The 19,368-nt window shown below is 42.6% G+C and overlaps 2 protein-coding genes across 3 annotated transcripts; one reads left to right on the top strand and one right to left on the bottom strand.

The window, feature by feature from the left end:
• Nucleotides 1-529: 529 nt before the first annotated feature.
• On the top strand, nucleotides 530-2,469 carry LOC135643303 (transcription factor DIVARICATA-like). Of its 2 annotated transcripts, none has more exons than XM_065160098.1 (3): nucleotides 530-846; nucleotides 919-1,444; nucleotides 1,745-2,469. In XM_065160098.1, the coding sequence occupies exons 2-3, from the start codon at nucleotides 969-971 to the stop codon at nucleotides 2,193-2,195; spliced, it is 927 nt and encodes a 308-aa protein (XP_065016170.1). In that variant the 5' UTR covers nucleotides 530-846; nucleotides 919-968; the 3' UTR covers nucleotides 2,196-2,469. The 2 variants fall into 2 exon arrangements, with proteins under 2 accessions (XP_065016170.1, XP_065016171.1); XM_065160099.1 differs by having other exon boundaries at nucleotides 531-692.
• Nucleotides 2,470-4,398: 1,929 nt separating this feature from the next.
• On the bottom strand, nucleotides 4,399-9,542 carry LOC103991690 (sulfoquinovosyl transferase SQD2). The gene is made up of 11 exons (XM_009411216.3): nucleotides 9,194-9,542; nucleotides 8,360-8,426; nucleotides 8,051-8,121; nucleotides 7,184-7,301; nucleotides 7,026-7,099; nucleotides 6,026-6,081; nucleotides 5,858-5,941; nucleotides 5,678-5,765; nucleotides 5,467-5,544; nucleotides 5,298-5,354; nucleotides 4,399-5,152 (listed from the first exon to the last, which is right to left on the bottom strand). Exons 1-11 carry the CDS (start codon nucleotides 9,319-9,321, stop codon nucleotides 4,657-4,659), a joined length of 1,317 nt encoding a protein of 438 aa, XP_009409491.1. The 5' UTR covers nucleotides 9,322-9,542; the 3' UTR covers nucleotides 4,399-4,656.
• Nucleotides 9,543-19,368: the final 9,826 nt, after the last annotated feature.

The following is a 19,368-nucleotide window of genomic DNA, read 5'->3' as shown; positions in this document are numbered from 1 at the left end:
ATGGGGAAAGAGAGATGATAAAGAAATGCAGATACTGCTGCTGTTTCCGCTGTGGCCAACTTGGTTGATGGGATGTCCTACACAATTTTTACTGCTGGGAGATGCTCAGTTGATTGGCTGAGAGCCATTAAGATGACCCAAAAGTTAGGTCAGAGGCATGGGTCCAGAAATAAACAAAGAAATGGACAAGAAGGCTACTCATAGGCCAAGGACCATGGGAGATAAAAGGAGGAGAAAATAATAATAATAAATACTAACAAATTATATATGGATTCTCATCTTTGAGGAGTGTTTAGTGAACACATGCATTATTATAGTCTGTGGTTGGATGAACGGATCTCAATAAAGGGTGGATGGGAGTGCAAGCAGTGATTGGTTGGGTGACTCAATAGAAAATGAGAAAACTTAGGTAATAATATTTTAGTATTGTGGGCTTTTGATATGATAAAGCTAACAGCAGAATTAATTGAGGGTGTAGGAGAGAAGTAAACAACGAATCCAGTCCATGATAGCACTGGTCTCCAGTCTGTCTCTATAAAGGAACAGTGGGAAAGGAGGAACTCCCTTGCGTTGGTTTGGTGGCCTCAGAGAGAAAAGGAGCGGTGGAAAAAGATCGATAGGACTGGATTCCTAGATCCATCTCTTCTCTCGCTCCAAAGGGTGGGGGTGGGAAGGAAAGCAAAGGGAGAAAGGTCGCATCTTGGTCTCTTTAGCCGCTTCTTCCCTTGGGTTACACTCCTTTGGCTTTCCCTTCTCGGTCTCGGTCTCGGTCTCGGTCGCTCGAGGCTTCTTCTTCTAGGGTTTAAGCTGTATCCGACGGAGAATTGTGCTAAGGCTTTACGCTTGGTACTTTCTTGTGCTTCTTTCAACTTCAGATCTGTCTCCTAAAACTTCACCTTTGACCAAGAGTGTCTTCAGGGGTCAAGTTCGGATTTTGCGATCGAAGGGAAGGCTTTGGGGAGCTCCAGATGATGACAAGACCGTGGATGGATGTTCTTCCTGGGAAGGAGGCGGCGCCGCCGCACTCCTACTGCACCAACTGGTTCGTCGGCCAGCAAAGCAGCGAGGGCCGGAGCGGGAGCGGGAGTTGGTCTCAGGAGGAGAACAAATGGTTCGAGGACGCCCTGGCGAAGTTCGACGGGGACACCCCGGACCGATGGGCAAAGGTGGCGGCTTTGATCCCCGGGAAGACGGTGGGAGACGTGGTGAGCCATTACCGGGAATTGGTCGACGACGTGACCGAGATAGAAGCCGGGCGGATCCCCTGCCCTGTCTATTACGGGACCTCATCTTTTACACTGGACTGGGAGAACAGTCGTGATTCCGAAGCATGGAAGAACTCGTACTGCGTCGGCGGCGGCGGCGGTGGCGCCAAGCGGTCAGGCGCCAGATCATCAGATCACGAGAGGAAGAAAGGAGTCCCCTGGACCGAAGATGAACACAAGTAAGCTCGCTCATGTGAATCTGCTCCTCTATACCTTGTTCATCTCAAGGACACAACTTGTTCGACTTAATGCTCTTGTTATCATCTTCATGTATCTGCATCCTTTCCCACCTCAGGCTATCTAAAGGTAACAGTAGCCTTTGCACCATTTAGCTTAGACACGAGAACTGTTGGATCACATTAGGATTCCATGGTTCTTTTCCTTTTTCTCTCTCTTATACTAGCAGTGCAATGATGGTATAGCTTATCGAATCGAGATACTTGTGGGCTATTGTCAAGTTCATGACTATCATTTTACAGGTTATTTTTGCTGGGCTTGAGAAAGTATGGCAAAGGAGACTGGAGAAACATATCTCGGAATTTTGTGATCACAAGGACCCCTACGCAGGTGGCTAGCCATGCACAGAAGTACTTCATCAGGCTCAACTCTGGCAGCAAGGATAAGAGAAGGTCCAGCATACATGACATCACTTCTGTCGATTTCCCTGATAACAGACCTCCCTCGCCATCATCTCAGCCATCCACCATCACCACGCAGTCGAGCTTGGCCTTGACACCTTCACTGTCAGGCCAGTTCTCCGCGATCGCCGATCCAGATCAGCTGGGTGAGGTAGCTAGTGGCTTCAGTCCATCATCGCATGCCCATCGCTTCATGCAATGTCAGTTCGGAACGAACCCGTTCGGGATGAATCTACTTGCTCAGAATCCAGAGACTGGCAAGTGCGATCAAGTTAACCTCGGCATCCTCTAAACAGATGTTTCCCGTTGGTTCTTCCGAGGAGAGGACTGGATCAATCCGGGTCGAAAGGGAAATCCAGATTGCTCAAATGCTGCTAAAGGTGGACGAGAGAGTATCCAATCTTTCCTACTGCCACCTCATGTAGTGTGTCGTAGTTGAAGCTTACAATTCTTTCTTCTCTGTAAATTATGGCATAACTGTATGGAACCACTCTGGGGTGTGACTTTGGCAACGCTATGGCACATCACAAGGCTGATAAAATGTTATTGTTTGGCTTTTCTGGTTTTGTGATTTGTTTCTGTGCATGTTGATTGGAAGCAAGAATACTTTTAAGACTGTCCTGCTCGGTTGCATACTAAATCATCCGATTGCTGCAATCTGTTTGCATCGCAACTCTGCAATGGCCATGACTCCTTTGCTGCTCACATTTGTATTTTAAGTATTCAACAAAGAAGCGAACGACTCTACTGGTTCTGAATTGCTCATCTTCTTTCTGCTCACCTATTTCCTTGCCATTCTTGAGAGTTAATCCGATGTATATCGAAACAACACTCTACGCAACCTAATTCATATTTCGGTATACTTTAGTTAGAGCAATGAAAGCTACATACGCTAATTAATAAAAGAAGATTAGTTTATCCACATGAATACATGTTAAGTAGATAACCAAAGGTAATTAACCTCCCTAAGATCAAATTTCGTGTGGTTGTGAGGTATGTCGATGGCTTGCTGCTTGTTATTTCATGGTTGGAAACCCTGCATCAGAGCTCTTCTCACCTTTCACGGTGTTACGACTTTGTCCGATATAGAGGAAAACATAGTGAGTAATTGGCCATTCCCTCATTTTGCTGGTTGTGGAGGGTTATGCAATAATGGCAAATGCTAATTGCTATCCTCCATTTGGTTCAAAGCTTTGAAGTGGATGCTTGCCCTACCATCGTTCCTGGCAATTTCTTTCCTTTGTTATAGCTGCCATTGTTGTTGCTTGGTGGTGATTATTCACACAGTGAGTGCAACTTCCAGCATGCAAATGTGGTGCCTGTACAAGTCACCTGCAGTGGGTAACATCCAAGCTTTCTTCTGGGGAGATGCTGCAGATTCCTTTTCCCACTAAGTTGAGTAAGAGAAGGGTGATGTTTCACGCAATTCCAGTTTTGAAGTCTGCATCCTTCAGCATGCAAACATGGTGCACACACACAGATGCTGCAAACTTCTTTGTCTGCAAGTTGTGCAGGAGAAGGCATCTGTCATACGTAATTCTTGTTTTGGATGTGCAAACTAGTCTTGAGAGCTTTGCACTTCTCAACCATCATCTTCTGGATTTAGGCTAAGATTCCAAGGCAATCAAATTGATGTGTTCATCTATAGCTTCAATTCTAGAAGGAATCAAATGCTGATGACCAAAGTAATCGAGTAAGGTGACAACAAGAAGGATTTCATTGTGTTTGAAAAGTCTGTTGTCACTTGAAACATCATATCTTCTTTCAATTATTGTTAGATCTATTTTTTAATTAGTGTATGAGATTTTTCGATGGTTTAGCCAACGTGGTTATTGGATTCGGATCCAAACATATTTGCTAGCAATTACCCGACTAAAACAGATATCATGCATTTCGGATTCGGGTTTAAGCCCTCATTTTGTATCTAGTAATCTTTGATCTTACGGATCGGATGTGGATCATGGATCCATTAACAGGACAGGCGTATCTTTGTCCCGTATGTATATATCCTGAACACGATCCAAAGCTTCGGTTGTTGGATCCAAGCGCATGGCCTCTCACGATAGCTGCACACGGCCGCTAACGGACGGCCAAACCCTGTTTCGATCAACTTCGACCTCACCACGAAGCTCGCCCTCCACCACCGCCGTCTCCACCTCTGCTCCAGATGCTATGTCTGGCAAGCCCTGCCTAGGCCAGCAGTTGCACGCCCTCTCGTAACACCGGGCGCTGCCTCGGACCGCTTCACCGCCGGCCACCTCCTCCGCATGTACTTCAACCTCGGCCCATGTGTAGGCCGCCCAGTCCCTGTTCGATGCAATGCCCCGGTGGAACGTCATCCCGTTCAACATCCTAAATCTTGGCCACTCGCAAGCTGTTCGATGAAATGCCTGAGAGGAACGTCGCCGCCTGGAAGGCCATGATGCACCGGCCCCGCCCGTTTTGAGTTGGACGAAGAGTGGGGTCGGGGTTCTACCCAAGGTCGAGGAAAGAGGGGACTAAGTTGAGAACTTCATTCATCGATTCTAAATAGTTTCACTGTTGCAGTTTCGATGGTACAACAAATGGCCTGAGACCTTAGAAGACGAGAGGTCCACAGCATAGCAGCTAAATCAAGAACTCGTGTCTTCTGACCCAAAATATAATGCACAAGGAATCAATCTGCTGCCAATCCAATCCGATACACCAATTATCCACACATTTTCCAAGCTTTTCAAGCACAATTTACACAGGCTTCAACTTCCCTTTGGACTTCAACTGCAGTTGTTTTCCGGTGAGCAGAGCATCCATCTGAACATCCACTGGATCGGTCCCAGCAGCTGCGCCCTCTCCTTCCGCCAAAACCAAATGGCCGCATTGTAGTTCTCGTCACGTATTATCCGCGTAGCTGCTCGCCAGTCATGCTTCTCCATCTCCTCCCGTGCCGCCCTGCCCATGGCGTCCCTGAAGTCGTCGCAAGCCAACAGGTGTTTGATCTTGTTCAGACAGTCATCCAGGTCGCCGGGGGTGAACAGGAAGCTGGTCCTCCCTTCGTGCTCCTCCGGTATGATGTCAGGTATCCCTCCTGCACGAGCTGCGACCACGGGGATGCCGGACGACATGGCCTCCAGCACAACTTGCCCCAGGGTCTCAGATTCCGAAGGCATCAAGAAGACATCCCCACTGGCATATGCCTTTGAGAGCTCCTCACCTTGGAGCATGCCTGTGAACACCGCAGGCATGCCTGTGAACATCTTCTCCAGTTCAGGCCTGTCTCAACACCGAGTCAAAAAGATTCATGGAGGGTTTAGATTCCAGCATGATTGAAATTACGGCAAATCCTTGGCAGCACACATCAAGGATTCCACCTGTAATCTTTAGGTGAAAGGACAAACTGAGAAGAAGTGTCTTTTACCTGTATGGTCCATCTCCTACAACTGCAATTCTAACTCCTGGTAGCCTTTCCATAACCCTGATCGATCAAGCATTATACATGAATTATATACTTGTGGATGCGAAAATACAATGGTATACTTACTGTCCTGTTGGCGATCAGTCACTTTATACATGTCAAACAAATTCACCTTTTGAGAAAATCCAAGCTCTTTTCGACTCCTAAGCGTCCAACATGAATCAACAAAGGCTTTTCTGGTTCACCATTACTGACAAAAGGAGAAGAAAGAGCATAACAAATGTGTCATTTTTCATGTGTGCCATGAAGGAGTTCATTAAAAAAAAAAAATGGTGTCATTTACATGTTACTTTTTATTAGCAGTGGTGGATTGTGAAGGGTACCTTAGCCTTACACGCATTTCGTGGCTGCAAAAACGAGGATGGAAGCTTTCAGAGTCGATACCTTTATTCCAAAGGCGTAATTTATCGGCTGCGAAACAAGAAAGACATCATCAAGAGCACAAAGGAAATTGTAAGACGTCAGCAACAATGTTTAGAGAAGCTTCCACCAAAATGTCTAACCTGCTGTTGCATGAGCAGCTATGAGATCCTTGCCGATAGCAGCTGACGGCACCAAAGTAAGATCAGCAGCTCTATGAAGGAACCCTTAGAAAGAAAAGCCAGGGTTTGAGTAACATTCTATGGCAATGAAGGATCTTAGATGAAAGAATACAAAAGATCAAGGCTTACTTATGACTGACCACATTGGCTCCACCAACCAACTGAATGTATATCTCGGTATATATCTGTGTACATGCGAGCAAGAGTAACAAATCATTGTACCAGGTTATACATTTATGAAAGGCATTTAACTGACGCATGGAAAATATTAGATGCGTACTATCTCGATATCGATATTCTTATGTTTCATGTTATTTCTTGAAAACAGGTTTCAAATTGATAGCATTCACTCAAAGATTATAACAATATACAGAGAACAAGAGGTATTGCCAATAGAAGCCATCATCTGCTACTGTTTATTCTTTAAGTGCATTGATGTCATTCAACAACTAATTGTGCACAAATTTTCATTAACTAGGCAACTAAGTAACTTTGCCTAAAATTTTATTGTGGTTTTGCAGCGTAGCAAGTCATAGTGAACCTCCATAAATTAATTATCTTTGTAAGTCTTTCTCTCAATTTGTCATCTACGTCAGCATTCGTGTTTAAAATTTTCATTTTACCCCGAAGAAAATCAGTCAACCAGAGAGAAGACAAATGTAGTATGTGTAGTAGAATGTTTATTGAAGCTAAATGGATTGGAACTTTTAGCCGCCACAGAGAAGAACAAAACCGGTTCTAATAATTGTTATTTTGACGCAGATGAGGATGAGGCATCCAAGCATTATAAGTGAATCTGAAAGTCATGTTTGAAATCGAAAAAACTAGAAATACAAAAAAACAGTGTTAGAATGAATAGCATTCTCAAGGATTTGATAAGGAGATTAACATGCAATGGTTATGTTAGTGTATAATACTCAAGTGATCTTCTTCGATAATAATCAGTTGTACTTACAACAAGCATAATTAAACCACCAGGTAAAACAGAATTACTGCTGCCTATAGCAAGATAGGATCCCTTCCAAATCAATTCTGATAATAACAGTTACACAGGATTCTAATTCTAGTGAAATATGATAAATCAAACTAACGATCCTAGTCATAAGCTATTGTGAAGAAGTCAACTCACTTTGGAACATGGGTGTGATATGACATCACTATAGGAACACAGAGCATCTTGGCAATTGTCAGAGCACCAAATACCTGCAATACTAAAGGATGAGTAGGAAATCATGCAAGAGAATTAAAGTCACCATGTGTAGAAATGTTTTTCTATGTTACAATTACCATGATTCCTGGTGAAGATGCATGAATAATATCTGGCTTAAAGTTTGCAACCTCTGAAATTATTCTTGGGCTAAGCGCCAGGGAAAGTGGAACTTTTTGATACCAGGGGCAGGGAAAGCTGCAAAGAGAACTCAGGACCATGAAAAAAGGCAAAAAAGCAGACAGCAATTGGACCATAATAAAAGGCAGGAAAAGAACAGCAATTAAAGTGCATGATGTAGATGAATTTGATGGAGGATAAACGGGACCAGATAATTTCGTTTCCGAAACCAAGTGTATGTTTCTGCGTGCTGTTGATATTTGATTCTTACTTCCAGAACCTATGTTAGTAGTAGTAGCTCTTCGTTCAATGTCGTCTAGAAAGTAAGAAGCCTCATATGAACTATCTTCCTGAGACTCATTTGATTGACCATTTAACATGAGCAAACATTCAAAGATGCAAAAAATCCACTAATTATTTTCAAGGCAAAGTTTGGCACATCATCACTAGACACAAACCTCTCGAGCCAATAATGGTACCTTACGAACCAAGTGTTCAATATGATTGAGGACAAACGAAACCAAACTGACAAAATAGTATCGCTAAAATTTTCTTTTGTGGTTTGATGGTTTTGAATAGTAGCATACCATTTATGATGCCTATCATGACCATACATATAATACAGGACCCTAATAACATACCATGAGCATATCAACTCAACGCAAACAATGTAAAACAATGAATCACGCAGTGAATCACAGTACACTTTAATTCAATAACGCATAATACATAGTGCAAAAAAAAAAAAAAAAAACCAATTAAGTCTAATTTATCTCTGTACATGACAATTTACAGACATCAAGCAGTGAAATCTTAAGTTTGCTTACCTCCATGAACCAATAACCTTTGCACCATGGAACTCTTGAGGCACCCCTTCATGGTTAGTCACAACGATTACCTGCACCCCGCACAATTAAGTCATTAATTAGATTTTGCACCGAAGAAGTCCTAAAAAAATCTCCCTTTCGTTCATCTTATATACACTTTTTCTACATAATAGAATGTCCAAATCAAAGCAAGGTTTTGATAATACTGACTGCTTTGCTTGCAAATCAACCATACAAGTGAATTTGTAACACAGACACCGGTAGAATAAATAACTCTACCAAGATAAAGCCAAACTGAGAAGTATTTACCTCATCTCCCATTTCACGCAAATTTTTTATGAAATTCTGAAAGCGGTTCTTATATCCGGAGACATAACTGCGAGGCAATCCAAAGACAGATTTAGTAGTGCAGCAGAATAAACAATCAAATTTACTGTTAAAACCATGGGGTAATAATAGGAAAAGACATTGTTCATCGGTCAACTACCAAACTAAGAATTAAACAGCATAAACAAGGGTGGATTTATAATTAAGGTATATCAATTTGGTATAAAAGATTAGTGATTATTATTAACATGATGCTATTCATATGAAGACACTGAGGATTCCTAGACATACTCATCAAGCATGTATAACACAATCCCTGAGTAGCTCTTCAATCTCTAGATGTTCTTTTTGCGTGGGCTATGTTAGATCAAAAATATGATCTGAATCCAGAGTTTTAGCATATACATATAAATACCAAGATTTAGAGGAGTAGAAACAATCAGAAAAGAGGGAACAGTTTGAATCTCAGGGAACTTCCTAATCATGCTACATATTTAAAGACTATTTACAATGATACTACAAATTGAAAGAGAAGGAAAAGGGCAAAAAAAAAAAAAAAATCCAACAGAAAGGTGACACCCAAATCCTCAGAACCCTCATCGAGATTACAACTTTCACAAGGTAAAGCAAGAAAGAGATGAAATTTGCCCAGAAGAACACACCATCTACCAGGAGGCAACTCACAGTAGCATCCAAATCAACAAGAAACCCACTTCAAGATTGCAAGCTGGATATGCTTCTTAAATTAAAGGGAGGAAACATCGTGGAGTCAAACCGCATCAGCAAGCAAGAGATGGAAAGGGATGGGGAACTGACGCGAAGGGAGAGGGCTCAACGAAGAGGGCAATGCGGCGGGGCCCGGAGTTGGCCTCGGGGTCCTCCAACAGCTGCGGGGGCGTCTCCTCCCCCTGCACTAACGCCTCCCTGATCTCTTCCATCGTCATCCCTGCGCTCGCCGCAGTTGGAGGTCTCCTCCTCCGACGGAAGGGCACAAGAGGAAGACGAAACGGGAGAGAAGAGAGAGTGGGAGGAAGGATTTATAAACAGTAGCAGTTCTGCTGCTGTTGGGTGTTCGGGGTATCTGCGCCTCTCAAAGTATATTCTCATCATCGCTCGCGGTAAAAAGGAATCCCATGTGAGCATATGCTTCAATCTCTGTCTCTCTCTATCCCTCTTATCTCGCTTGGGAGTTGGATTCGGTGCTTCCTCCCTCTCCCTTACGTTGGATGTAGTTTTCCTTCCCAATCTCATTCCTATACGAACACGCCACCTATCGCTATCTTGGCTGCTTTGCTCTGTTGGATTTAGTTCGCGTACGTCTCCCTCCTGCAGTAGATCCACAAGGCTAATTATAGATCACCTTTTAGCATCGCGTGCTGTGAATATTTTAGTATCACGTTTTTTATACTTTTAAAACTTCTATTAGGATATCGATCGAGTGACATAATTAATTTTTATTTATTTTAATATTATCGATTATATTAGCGGCTACCTAAGAAGTGATATGACATGCTGAATTACTCATTTTATAAAAAATAAAATGGTCATTTAAGTCATATCTCTTATTGGGTGCTGCATTGGATTTGTTGGCTTGTTCTTGACATATGAATTACTTATTAGATGTTTCTATCTTTGAATCTAGATTTATTATCACATGATTTGCGACTAAGCTGTTGTGGATTCTCTCTCTTGCTATGCTCTTTTTAATTTTGTGGTTAAAATCCTCATTTTCTTCTTTCTCAAGATCCATTATTTGCTTGATTATTTTGCAAAAAGAGCAAATTTTTTGGTCAAATCTTATCTTTCAGATAGGTTTTCTTGGTGTTATTGATTGTTTTGTTCAAAATGATTTCTTTTTCTTAATACGTTTTATGGATGATTTGGTTTGCCACAAGAACAAAAGAAACGTGAGGTTTGAAATACCATCCTTTGCTTAATGTTTTCCCCTTTCAATTTGAATGTGTATGTTCTTCTTGTTATGAATGTGCATGTTCTAATCTTGTTTCTCTTTTGCATTGTGCATGTCTCAGCTTTTTAATTTCTTTCATCAATCTTTTGATTGTGGAGTCCCTCAGTCTCCTATTGCTCCTCTAAACAATAACTCTTATTTCGATCTCAATCATGGTCAAACCAAAACCCAATGCCCCATTGCTCCAATTATCACCCTCCCATCTCCTTGATTTCAAGCAATTCATCAAACTCAAGTATGTCAAGCTTGGTTACCACTGCTTGATTAGCCACGAGATGTGCCTGTTCTTCTAACCCCTTATCGTCACCGTTGTTGTCTAGGTTTCCACCTTATCTATGGAGGACCTTCATGACCTTTGGGATCATCATTGGTTCAATATCGTACTCCATACTTCTGATAAGACCCTAAAGTTTTATCGTCGCTCTGATACCAATTGATAAGACCTTACGATCTTATCGTAGAAGAAAGGGGAGAAAAGGAAATGATAATGATCGCTTCGAGGGGATCGGCCCTCCTTGATCACTTCGAGGGGATCGACCTCCTAGGGTTTGTCCACATAGTGGAATAATATTTCATTGATTGATTCATTGAAAGAAATGGTTACATCACTATTTATAGAGTTCCACTTAGAGTCCACTAAGACTTAGACTCTTAATAATAAATAAATATTAAATAAATCTCTACCCAACTCTAACTGAACTAAACAGACTCAATAAACAACTGGACTAAATAGACTCAATAAACATTATTCAATACATCAGAAAAGGGGTCCTAACAGTTCCTCCCTCTTCAAATCAGCCTTGTCCTCAAGGCTGAGCAGCATCAATCTCGGGGAGCTTCTCTTTCAGCACTTTAGTCATAGACCATCTGCAAACGCATCACAACCCGTTGATCAAGTAAGTATGGTCTCCACTTTTTGATAGTGTAAGCAACAGGTCGGTCTTTCAATTTAGTAATCGTTGCAAGAAACTCCTAGCCTTTACTATCATAAGTTAAAATTCGTCCATCAACGATCTTTACTTTGAATCTGTCATAGCCTTCAATGTGCTAAGCTAATCGGGCTGCAACTTTCCTATCCATAAAATTATTAGTGCTGCACGTATCAATCAAAATAGTGACAGGCTGATGCTTCAAAGTTTCTCTAACTTTCATAGTTTGTGGGTTAGCATAGCCAACCAATGCATACACTGTATATGTGATGGCTTCAATATCTTCATTAGTTTCCACACCTTCATAATCGGAGTTCAACTCTTCTGCTTTTGGTTCCTCTCTAATTGGCTCAATCATCATATGTTGCCCTTGTTTACTTTGGTGCTCCATCCTCCACTTTTCATCATAGTGCAAACCTCTTGGTAATCTTTCCTTACTAATTTTTTTCTCATGTAGATGTGCAAATGAGATCACAACTATCATAGTGCGAGGTTGACGAGTCTTAACTTCACACCGGATCTTTGGATTAAGCCCTTCAATAAATGTATCCAGAAGCTATCGTTCCGACCAATCTCTAGCTTGATTTGACAATCTTTCAAACATACTATGATATTCCAACACTGTAGATGTTTGATGAATTTTGACGAGCTGACCATCAACATTCTCATATTCGGATGGGCCAAATCGAACAAGAAGCCCTCTTTTGAACTTCTTGTTAGGAAATCATGGGGGGCGACATCATATGCGCAGCGGAAGAACAAGAAAACAAAAATCCCCGATTCCCAAAAAGATGTTCGTCGTCGTGCGAAGATTGGTGCGCAAAAATCCGCAAAACACAAAACTGCGTATAGAGATTGTGTTACCTAGGGAGATCGTATATCCCTGTTTCCTTGCAGATCCTTAGGAGAGGGTGAAGGAGGTCAAGCGTCCTCCTCTCTAGCGGTGATCCACACAGCAGGGTTGCGACGACGCTCCTCAAAACTCCAGGCCTACTTTGAGGTGGAGAGGGAGAGGAGAATAAGAAAGGCAAGCAAAGACTCTAGCCTATGAGGTTGTGAATCCCTCCTATTTATAGAGATCCCGTGTCAAACCCTAATGGGTCCTTCCCTAGTGGGTATTAGATCTGCATCCAATAAGACAAGGGCTCCGTCGGATATCTCATATCCGAACCTCTACTCATCGCAATGCCTACCATATGTGTGTGACCCTCTAGGCCCAATATCGAGTTGGCCGTGAGTCACACCTATCAGAACTCCTTCTGACTGAGTGAATTATTATCTCTGTAATAATTCACTTGACTTATCGACTACGGACGTACTATGCCACTACGCCGTAGTCCCCAGACGATACAGGGGAATCCAATCCATTTGACCTGTTTGTCCTCAGTTACCATGTACCTATAGTCCCTCATCCATCTAATATCCTAGAGACCGTATATCGAGCATGGTGTTGTCAGACCCATACGGTTTCTACTCGAGTCTCGCTCTAATCGGATTCTCCCGGAGAACTCTTTCTCTCTCAACCCGAATGACCCTGGCCAGGGATTTGTCTGAGCAAGAACACATGGGATATTCCTCTCATGATGCCGAGAGTGGATGATCCTCTGTCGACACTCAATAGCCCTCGTAAGGTCGACTACCACTCCCAATGACCAGTTGTACTTGATCTGGGACAACCAAACATATAAGTCTGGTATCAAAGAGTGGAGCACTCATACAGGACATCCTTGGTGTCTCAAGTCTAAGGACCAGATACACCACTAGGACTACGGAATCGCTGTCTGACAATAAGGCATCATCAACCATCCAGCATTCCGTAAGCGGATCAATCAATGAACTCATTCTCCAATGAGCACCTGTACTGTATCCCTAGTGTCCCTACACGAGCAGCTATGAGACCAGCTGCATCCATCATATGGACGGGTATACAGCACACCAGTCTATCCGGTTATCACGATGTCCCTCTCGAGTAACCTATGACCGGGATTATTTAGGATATGTGTTTGAAGGTGAATCGATCTCATTATCGTGATCTCATCACGATCCGATTCCCATTGCACAAATCCAAGGACATCACAATATATATATGTATTTATGCAATAGTTATAAAGTGATATACGCCAAAATATAATAAGCAAAAAGATTCTGTATCAAGTCACACGTGCCATCACTCATGTGATTGGCTTGCTGGGCACCTATGACTAGCAATCTCCCACTTGACCTAAAGCCAATCACCTATGTGTCTGATCCCCATCAGACCCCTGTGACGCTCAAAGACAATCTGAGACAACGGCTTTGTCAGTGGATCTGCAATGTTATCTTCGGATTGAACTCTTTCCACTACTACATCTCCTCGGGTTACGATCTCTCTTATAAGTTGGAACCTCCTCAGAACACTTCTGATGAGACCCGGGTTCCCTTATTTGAGTAATCACCCCATAGTTGTCACAATATAAGGAAGTCGACTTGTCGCTATCTGTATCGACTCCCAAATCTGTGATGAACTTCTTCACCCAGACTCTCTCCTTTGCTGCATCTGATGCAGCAATGTACTCCGCCTCTGTGGTCGAGTCAGTAGTGGTATCTTGCTTGGAACTCTTCTAGCACACTGCTCTTCCATTCAAGGTGTACACATACCCTGAATTCGACTTGCTATCATCGACATCAGACTGAAAACTTGAGTCAGTGAAGCCTTCAGCCTTAAGGCTATTACCTCCATATACTAGTAAAAGATCCTTAGTCCTTCTCAAGTACTTAAGGATACACTTTACTGCTTTCCAGTGCTCCAAGCCTGGATCCGCCTGATACCTGCTCGTGACACTCAGAGCATGCGCTATATCAGGCCTAGTACATAGCATGGCATACATGATATATCATATTGCTGAGGCATAAGGTATCATATCCATGTTCGCCCTTTCTTAGAATTTTCAATGCCAAACCTTTTGACAATGGTTTCTATGTACCTGGACTGGGACAAGCCAAGCATCCTCTTGGATCTATCTCTATAGATTCTAATCCCCAAGATATAGGATGCTTCCCCTAAGTCCTTTATGGAGAAGTGTCTAGATAACCAAGTCTTTACTGTGGATAGCATTCCTACGTCATTCCCAATGATGAGGATGTCATCCACATATAACACTAAAAAGGTGATAGCGCTCCCACTTACCTTCCTGTATACACAAGGCTCATCTTCGTTCTTAACGAAGTCATAAGATCTGATTGACTCATCAAATCTTATGTTCCAACTTCGGGAAGCTTGCTTTAGTCCATAAATGGATTTAAGCAACCTACACACCTTATCTGGGCAGTTCTTGGACACAAATCCCTCAGGTTGCATCATATACACCTCCTCCTCGATGTTCCCATTGAGGAATGCAGTTTTCACATCCATCTGCCAGATCTCATAATCATAGTGTGCTGCAATAGCCAATAGAATTCTGATGGATTTTAGCATTGCTACGGGTGAGAAGTTTCGTCGTAGTCAACACATTGCCTTTGATGATACCCTTTAGCCACTAGCCTTGCTTTATAGGTCTCTACCTTTCCATCTACTCCGATCTTTTTCTTAAAGATCCATTTGCAACCGATGGGTACAATACCTTCGGACGCATCAACTAGGTTCCAAACCTTATTGGAGTACATAGAATCCATCTCAGAATTCATGGCTTCTTGCCACTTCCCGGAGTCTATACTCATAATAGCCTCCTCGTAGGTCTGAGGATCAATATCCTCTACATCCTCTGCTCTAATATGTCCCACATATCTCTCAGGAGGATGGGATACTCTATCAGACCTGCGTAAAGTTGATACTTGTGTATTAGGTACCTGAACAGACTCGGGCTGTAGAGTGGTGCTTGAGCTTGGTTCTCTAACTTCGCTCAACTCTATCATTCTCCCACTGTCTCCACCAAGAATGTGTTCATTCTCAAGGAACACTGCTCTCTTAGCTATAAAGACCTTTTGGTCCTTGAGATGATAGGAATAATACCCACAAGTTTCCTTGGGGTATCCCACAAATTTGCATCGCTCTGTCCTTGATTCTAACTTATCGGGGTTGTGTCTTCTAACATGGGCAGGGCAGCCCCAAATCTTAACAACCTTAATATCAGGCTTCTTCCCTTTCCATATCTCATATGGTGTAGACACTACCGACTTAGTTGGAACTCTGTTCAGAAGGTAAGCTGCGGTTTCTAGGGCATATCCCCATAATGAGATGGGTAGGTCAGCGAAACTCATCATGGACCGTACCATATCTAATAATGTACGATTTCTCCTTTCAGAGACACCATTGAGCTGAGGTGTATAAGGAGGTGTCCATTGGGATAATATCCCATGGTCCTTGAGGAACTGAGTAAACTCTGTACTTAAGTACTCACATCCTCGATCTGATCGAAGAGTTTTGATACTCTTTTCAGTCTGGTTCTCCATCTCATTCTTATACTCTCCGAATTTCTCAAAGGCCTCGGACTTGTACTTCATTAAGTACACATATCCATACCTTGAGAAATTATCAGTAAATGTAATGAAGTAGGAGTAACCTCCAATGGCATGAGTTGACATGGGTCCACATACATCACTATGTATGAGTTCCAACAACTCAGTGGCTCTCTCTCCAGTTCCACTAAATGGAGAGTTAGTCAGTTTTCCACGAATGCAAGGCTCACAAGTTGCATAAGACATATAGTCGAATGGATCTAGATATCCATCATTTAACAACTTTTGAATCCTTTTTTCATGGATGTGACCTAGCCTACAATGCCACAGGTATGCACTGTTCAACTCATCTCGTTTCCTTTTGGACACATTTACATTCATGATATGTGGAGTGGTGTCTAACATAAATAAACCATTATGCAATGTTCCTTTCGTGATGATCTTATCATCTAATAATATCGAACAACCATTGTTCTCAAAAACAAATTTATATCCACTAACTGTTAAACATGAAATGGAGATAATGTTTTTGATAATAGAAGGAACAAAATAACATGCATCTAATGCAATAAAAGCTCCACTAGGCAGATGTAGGGCGACCTCGCCAACAGCTAATACAACAACTTTTGCTCCATTACCCATCTTGAGGTCCATCTCGCCTCTTTCAAGTCTCCTAGGCCTTGCCAGAACCTGCAACGAATTGCATATATGATAAGCACTACCGGTATCCAATACCCATGTGTTATCATAAGATTCTGACAAATGGAGACTCATCATGAATGTACTTGAAGCTTCATCAAGCTTTTGTTTCGCCCTTTCTGCAAGGTACTCTTTGCAGTTTCTCTTCCAGTGCCCATCTTTACCACAGTGGAAGCACTGGCATTTGTCCTTTGTTGGGTATTTCTTAGCAACCTTTGCTTTACCTTGTTTGCCCTTGCCCTTTCCCTTCTTAAGGAACCTTTCTGCTTTCCTTTTCTTTCTGGTCTCACCAGTGTAGAGAACTGGCTTCTCTTTCTTAATAGTACTCTCTGCCTCCCTTAACATATTTAGGAGCTCTGGGAGAGTCACCTCAAGCTTGTTCATATTAAAATTCATTATGAACTGTGAAAAGGAATCTGGTAGGGACTGAAGCACAATGTCCACACACAAGTTATCCTCTAGGACCATTCCTAGACCTGTGAGTTTCTCTATCCACTCAATCATCTTTAGGACATGGTTCTGAACCGGTGTCCCCTCAGTCATCCTAGCGCGGAAAAGGCTCTTGGATATCTCATATCGTTGAGTCCTTCCCTGTTCCTCAAACAATTTGCGGACATGTAGGAGAATGGATCTGGCATCCATCTTTTCATGTTATCTCTGTAACTCTGGAGTCATAGAGCCCAATATATAGCACTGAGCAAGAGTGGAGTCATCAATGTACTTCATGTAGCAAGCGATCTCATCCTCGCTTGCCCCTTCTTCGGGCGTAGGCATCACTGTATCAAGGACGTACACGATTTTCTCCGCTGTGAGAACAATTCTCAAGTTACGGAGCCAATCCGTATAATTTGGACAAGTGAGGCGGTTGACATCAAGTATGCCACGTAAGGGATTTGAAAGCGACATTTTCTGAAAATAAAGATGTAGCAGAAATGAATAACATGCAGATTTTACAAGAAATAAACTATCAAGATATGGACTTCTATCTTAATATGCTCCCACTATTTTACTAATGAGTCACGCGACACCCTCAGCACGTGAAACGGAAGTCTCCGGTAGACTTCTAGTGGGGATCAGGATCCAATCAGCGTCTTAGTGTAACCTCGAGGGACTCGACCAATCATACTAACCCTAAAAGGTAGGCAACTCTTGCCGATCACAACTCCTTGTGATTCCCGTCCTGTTCGGCCTCCGAATCACCATGGCCTCGAGGGACTCGACCAACCATGATGCTCGGTTAAGTCAACACCTTCGTTACAAGATGAGTCTGATTTAATGATATACCCTCGAGGGACTCGACCAAGCATATCATGCCCTCAGATCACCGGTGACATCTCTATGTCGTAAGCAAGATAGCGAATCGCGATATAGGTGAGTCTCGAGGGACTCGACCAACTCAACCTACACCGGGAATCGGTTCCTACTCATAACGATGGAAGGCCACGTGGGTCAATCTAATTGCCTCACGTTTACCGACTTAATATTATCGAGAGATGTTTCTAAGATTTGGTCTCCTAATATGACATGCCACACATATACATATTTAATATATATCTACATCGCATGCAAATATATATACTTATCTAATATGTGTATAAGCAATCACACCAGATGATCATGGACCACAACCTAATATGATTAGGCCCGAGCCAGTAGGCCTAATCACTCACATCAAGATCTATGTGTGCAACAGTGCATCTCCATGCCCTGTGATCGTCCATCTCGTCCTCGTCGATTCCGTCGACATCTTGATGCATCTCCATGCATCACGATCGTCCGTCTCGTGGGTCCCGCTATCGCATCCACGCTCCCGCTGCGCCTCCTCATATGATTACAACTTAATCATAGGCACGCAGGCCCGACAATAAACGAGAAATATAATGGAGACTCGCAGACCTCAATAATAATAATCACAAGTACACACATCACACGGTCTATGATCATCCGTCCACACATCATACATCACATGTATAAATAATCATCATCATGTAGGACTACTAGATAATAATAAAAAATAATAATCAACTAAACTTTTTAATTAATTAATATTTTCTGAAATCAGGGACATGTAGGGAATTTCTGAATTTATAAGGGTATTTTCGTAATTTGGACAAAGGACAGAAACAAGAATTTCTTAAATTCCGAGGGGTAAAACTATCTTTTTCCCAGAAAACCCTAATGCCCTACTATCCTTTGCTGCTGCCGCCACCCTTGTAACAGGCTTGTGATCGACGTAGGGTCGGCAGCCTACAGGTGGGGCACCCGTGGGCATAGCGCCCGTAGTGGCGGCACAACCCGCGGGCACAATGCCACCCGCAAGGGTGACCATCGCTTATAGTGGTGCCAGTAGGTAGGGTTGCCCGCGGACACAACGCCACCCACAGGGGCGACCGTCGCCTGCAGCAATGCTGGTAGGTAGGGGCACCCGCTCGCGGATGAGCCGCTCGCGGGTAGAGGCAGTGCCTCCCCCCCATAGTGGCTGTCGTTGGCGGGGTGGTGGCGACCACTGCAACACAACAAGGGAGAAAGGGGATTAGGGATTTTTGGAAAACTAATAGATTCGCCCCTCAAAATTAAAAAATTCTAAATTCTATCCTTTCTATCTAAATTATCAAAATACCCCTCACAATTCAAAAAATTCCATAAATGTCTCAAAATTTAAAAAATATTAATTAATTAAAAAAATTAATTAATTAATATTATTATCTAGTAGTCCTACATGATGATGACATGTACATGTGATGTATGATGTAAATGGATGATCATAGACCGTGTGATGTGTGTACATGTGATGTGATTATTATTATTAATGAGGCTTGTAACTCTTTATTTTTCTCGTTTATTATCGGGAAGCGTGGAAGCGATAACGAGACCTACGAGGACGAGATGGATGATTATGATTCATGGAGATGCATCGAGATGTCGACAGAATCAACGAGGATAAGATGGACAATTACAGG

The sequence above is a fragment of the Musa acuminata genome, chromosome BXJ3-7, assembly GCF_036884655.1.
Source record: "Musa acuminata AAA Group cultivar baxijiao chromosome BXJ3-7, Cavendish_Baxijiao_AAA, whole genome shotgun sequence".
Taxonomy (NCBI): domain Eukaryota; kingdom Viridiplantae; phylum Streptophyta; class Magnoliopsida; order Zingiberales; family Musaceae; genus Musa; species Musa acuminata.
Note: the sequence above shows the minus strand (reverse complement) of the source record. Positions and strands in the feature narration are given on the sequence as shown.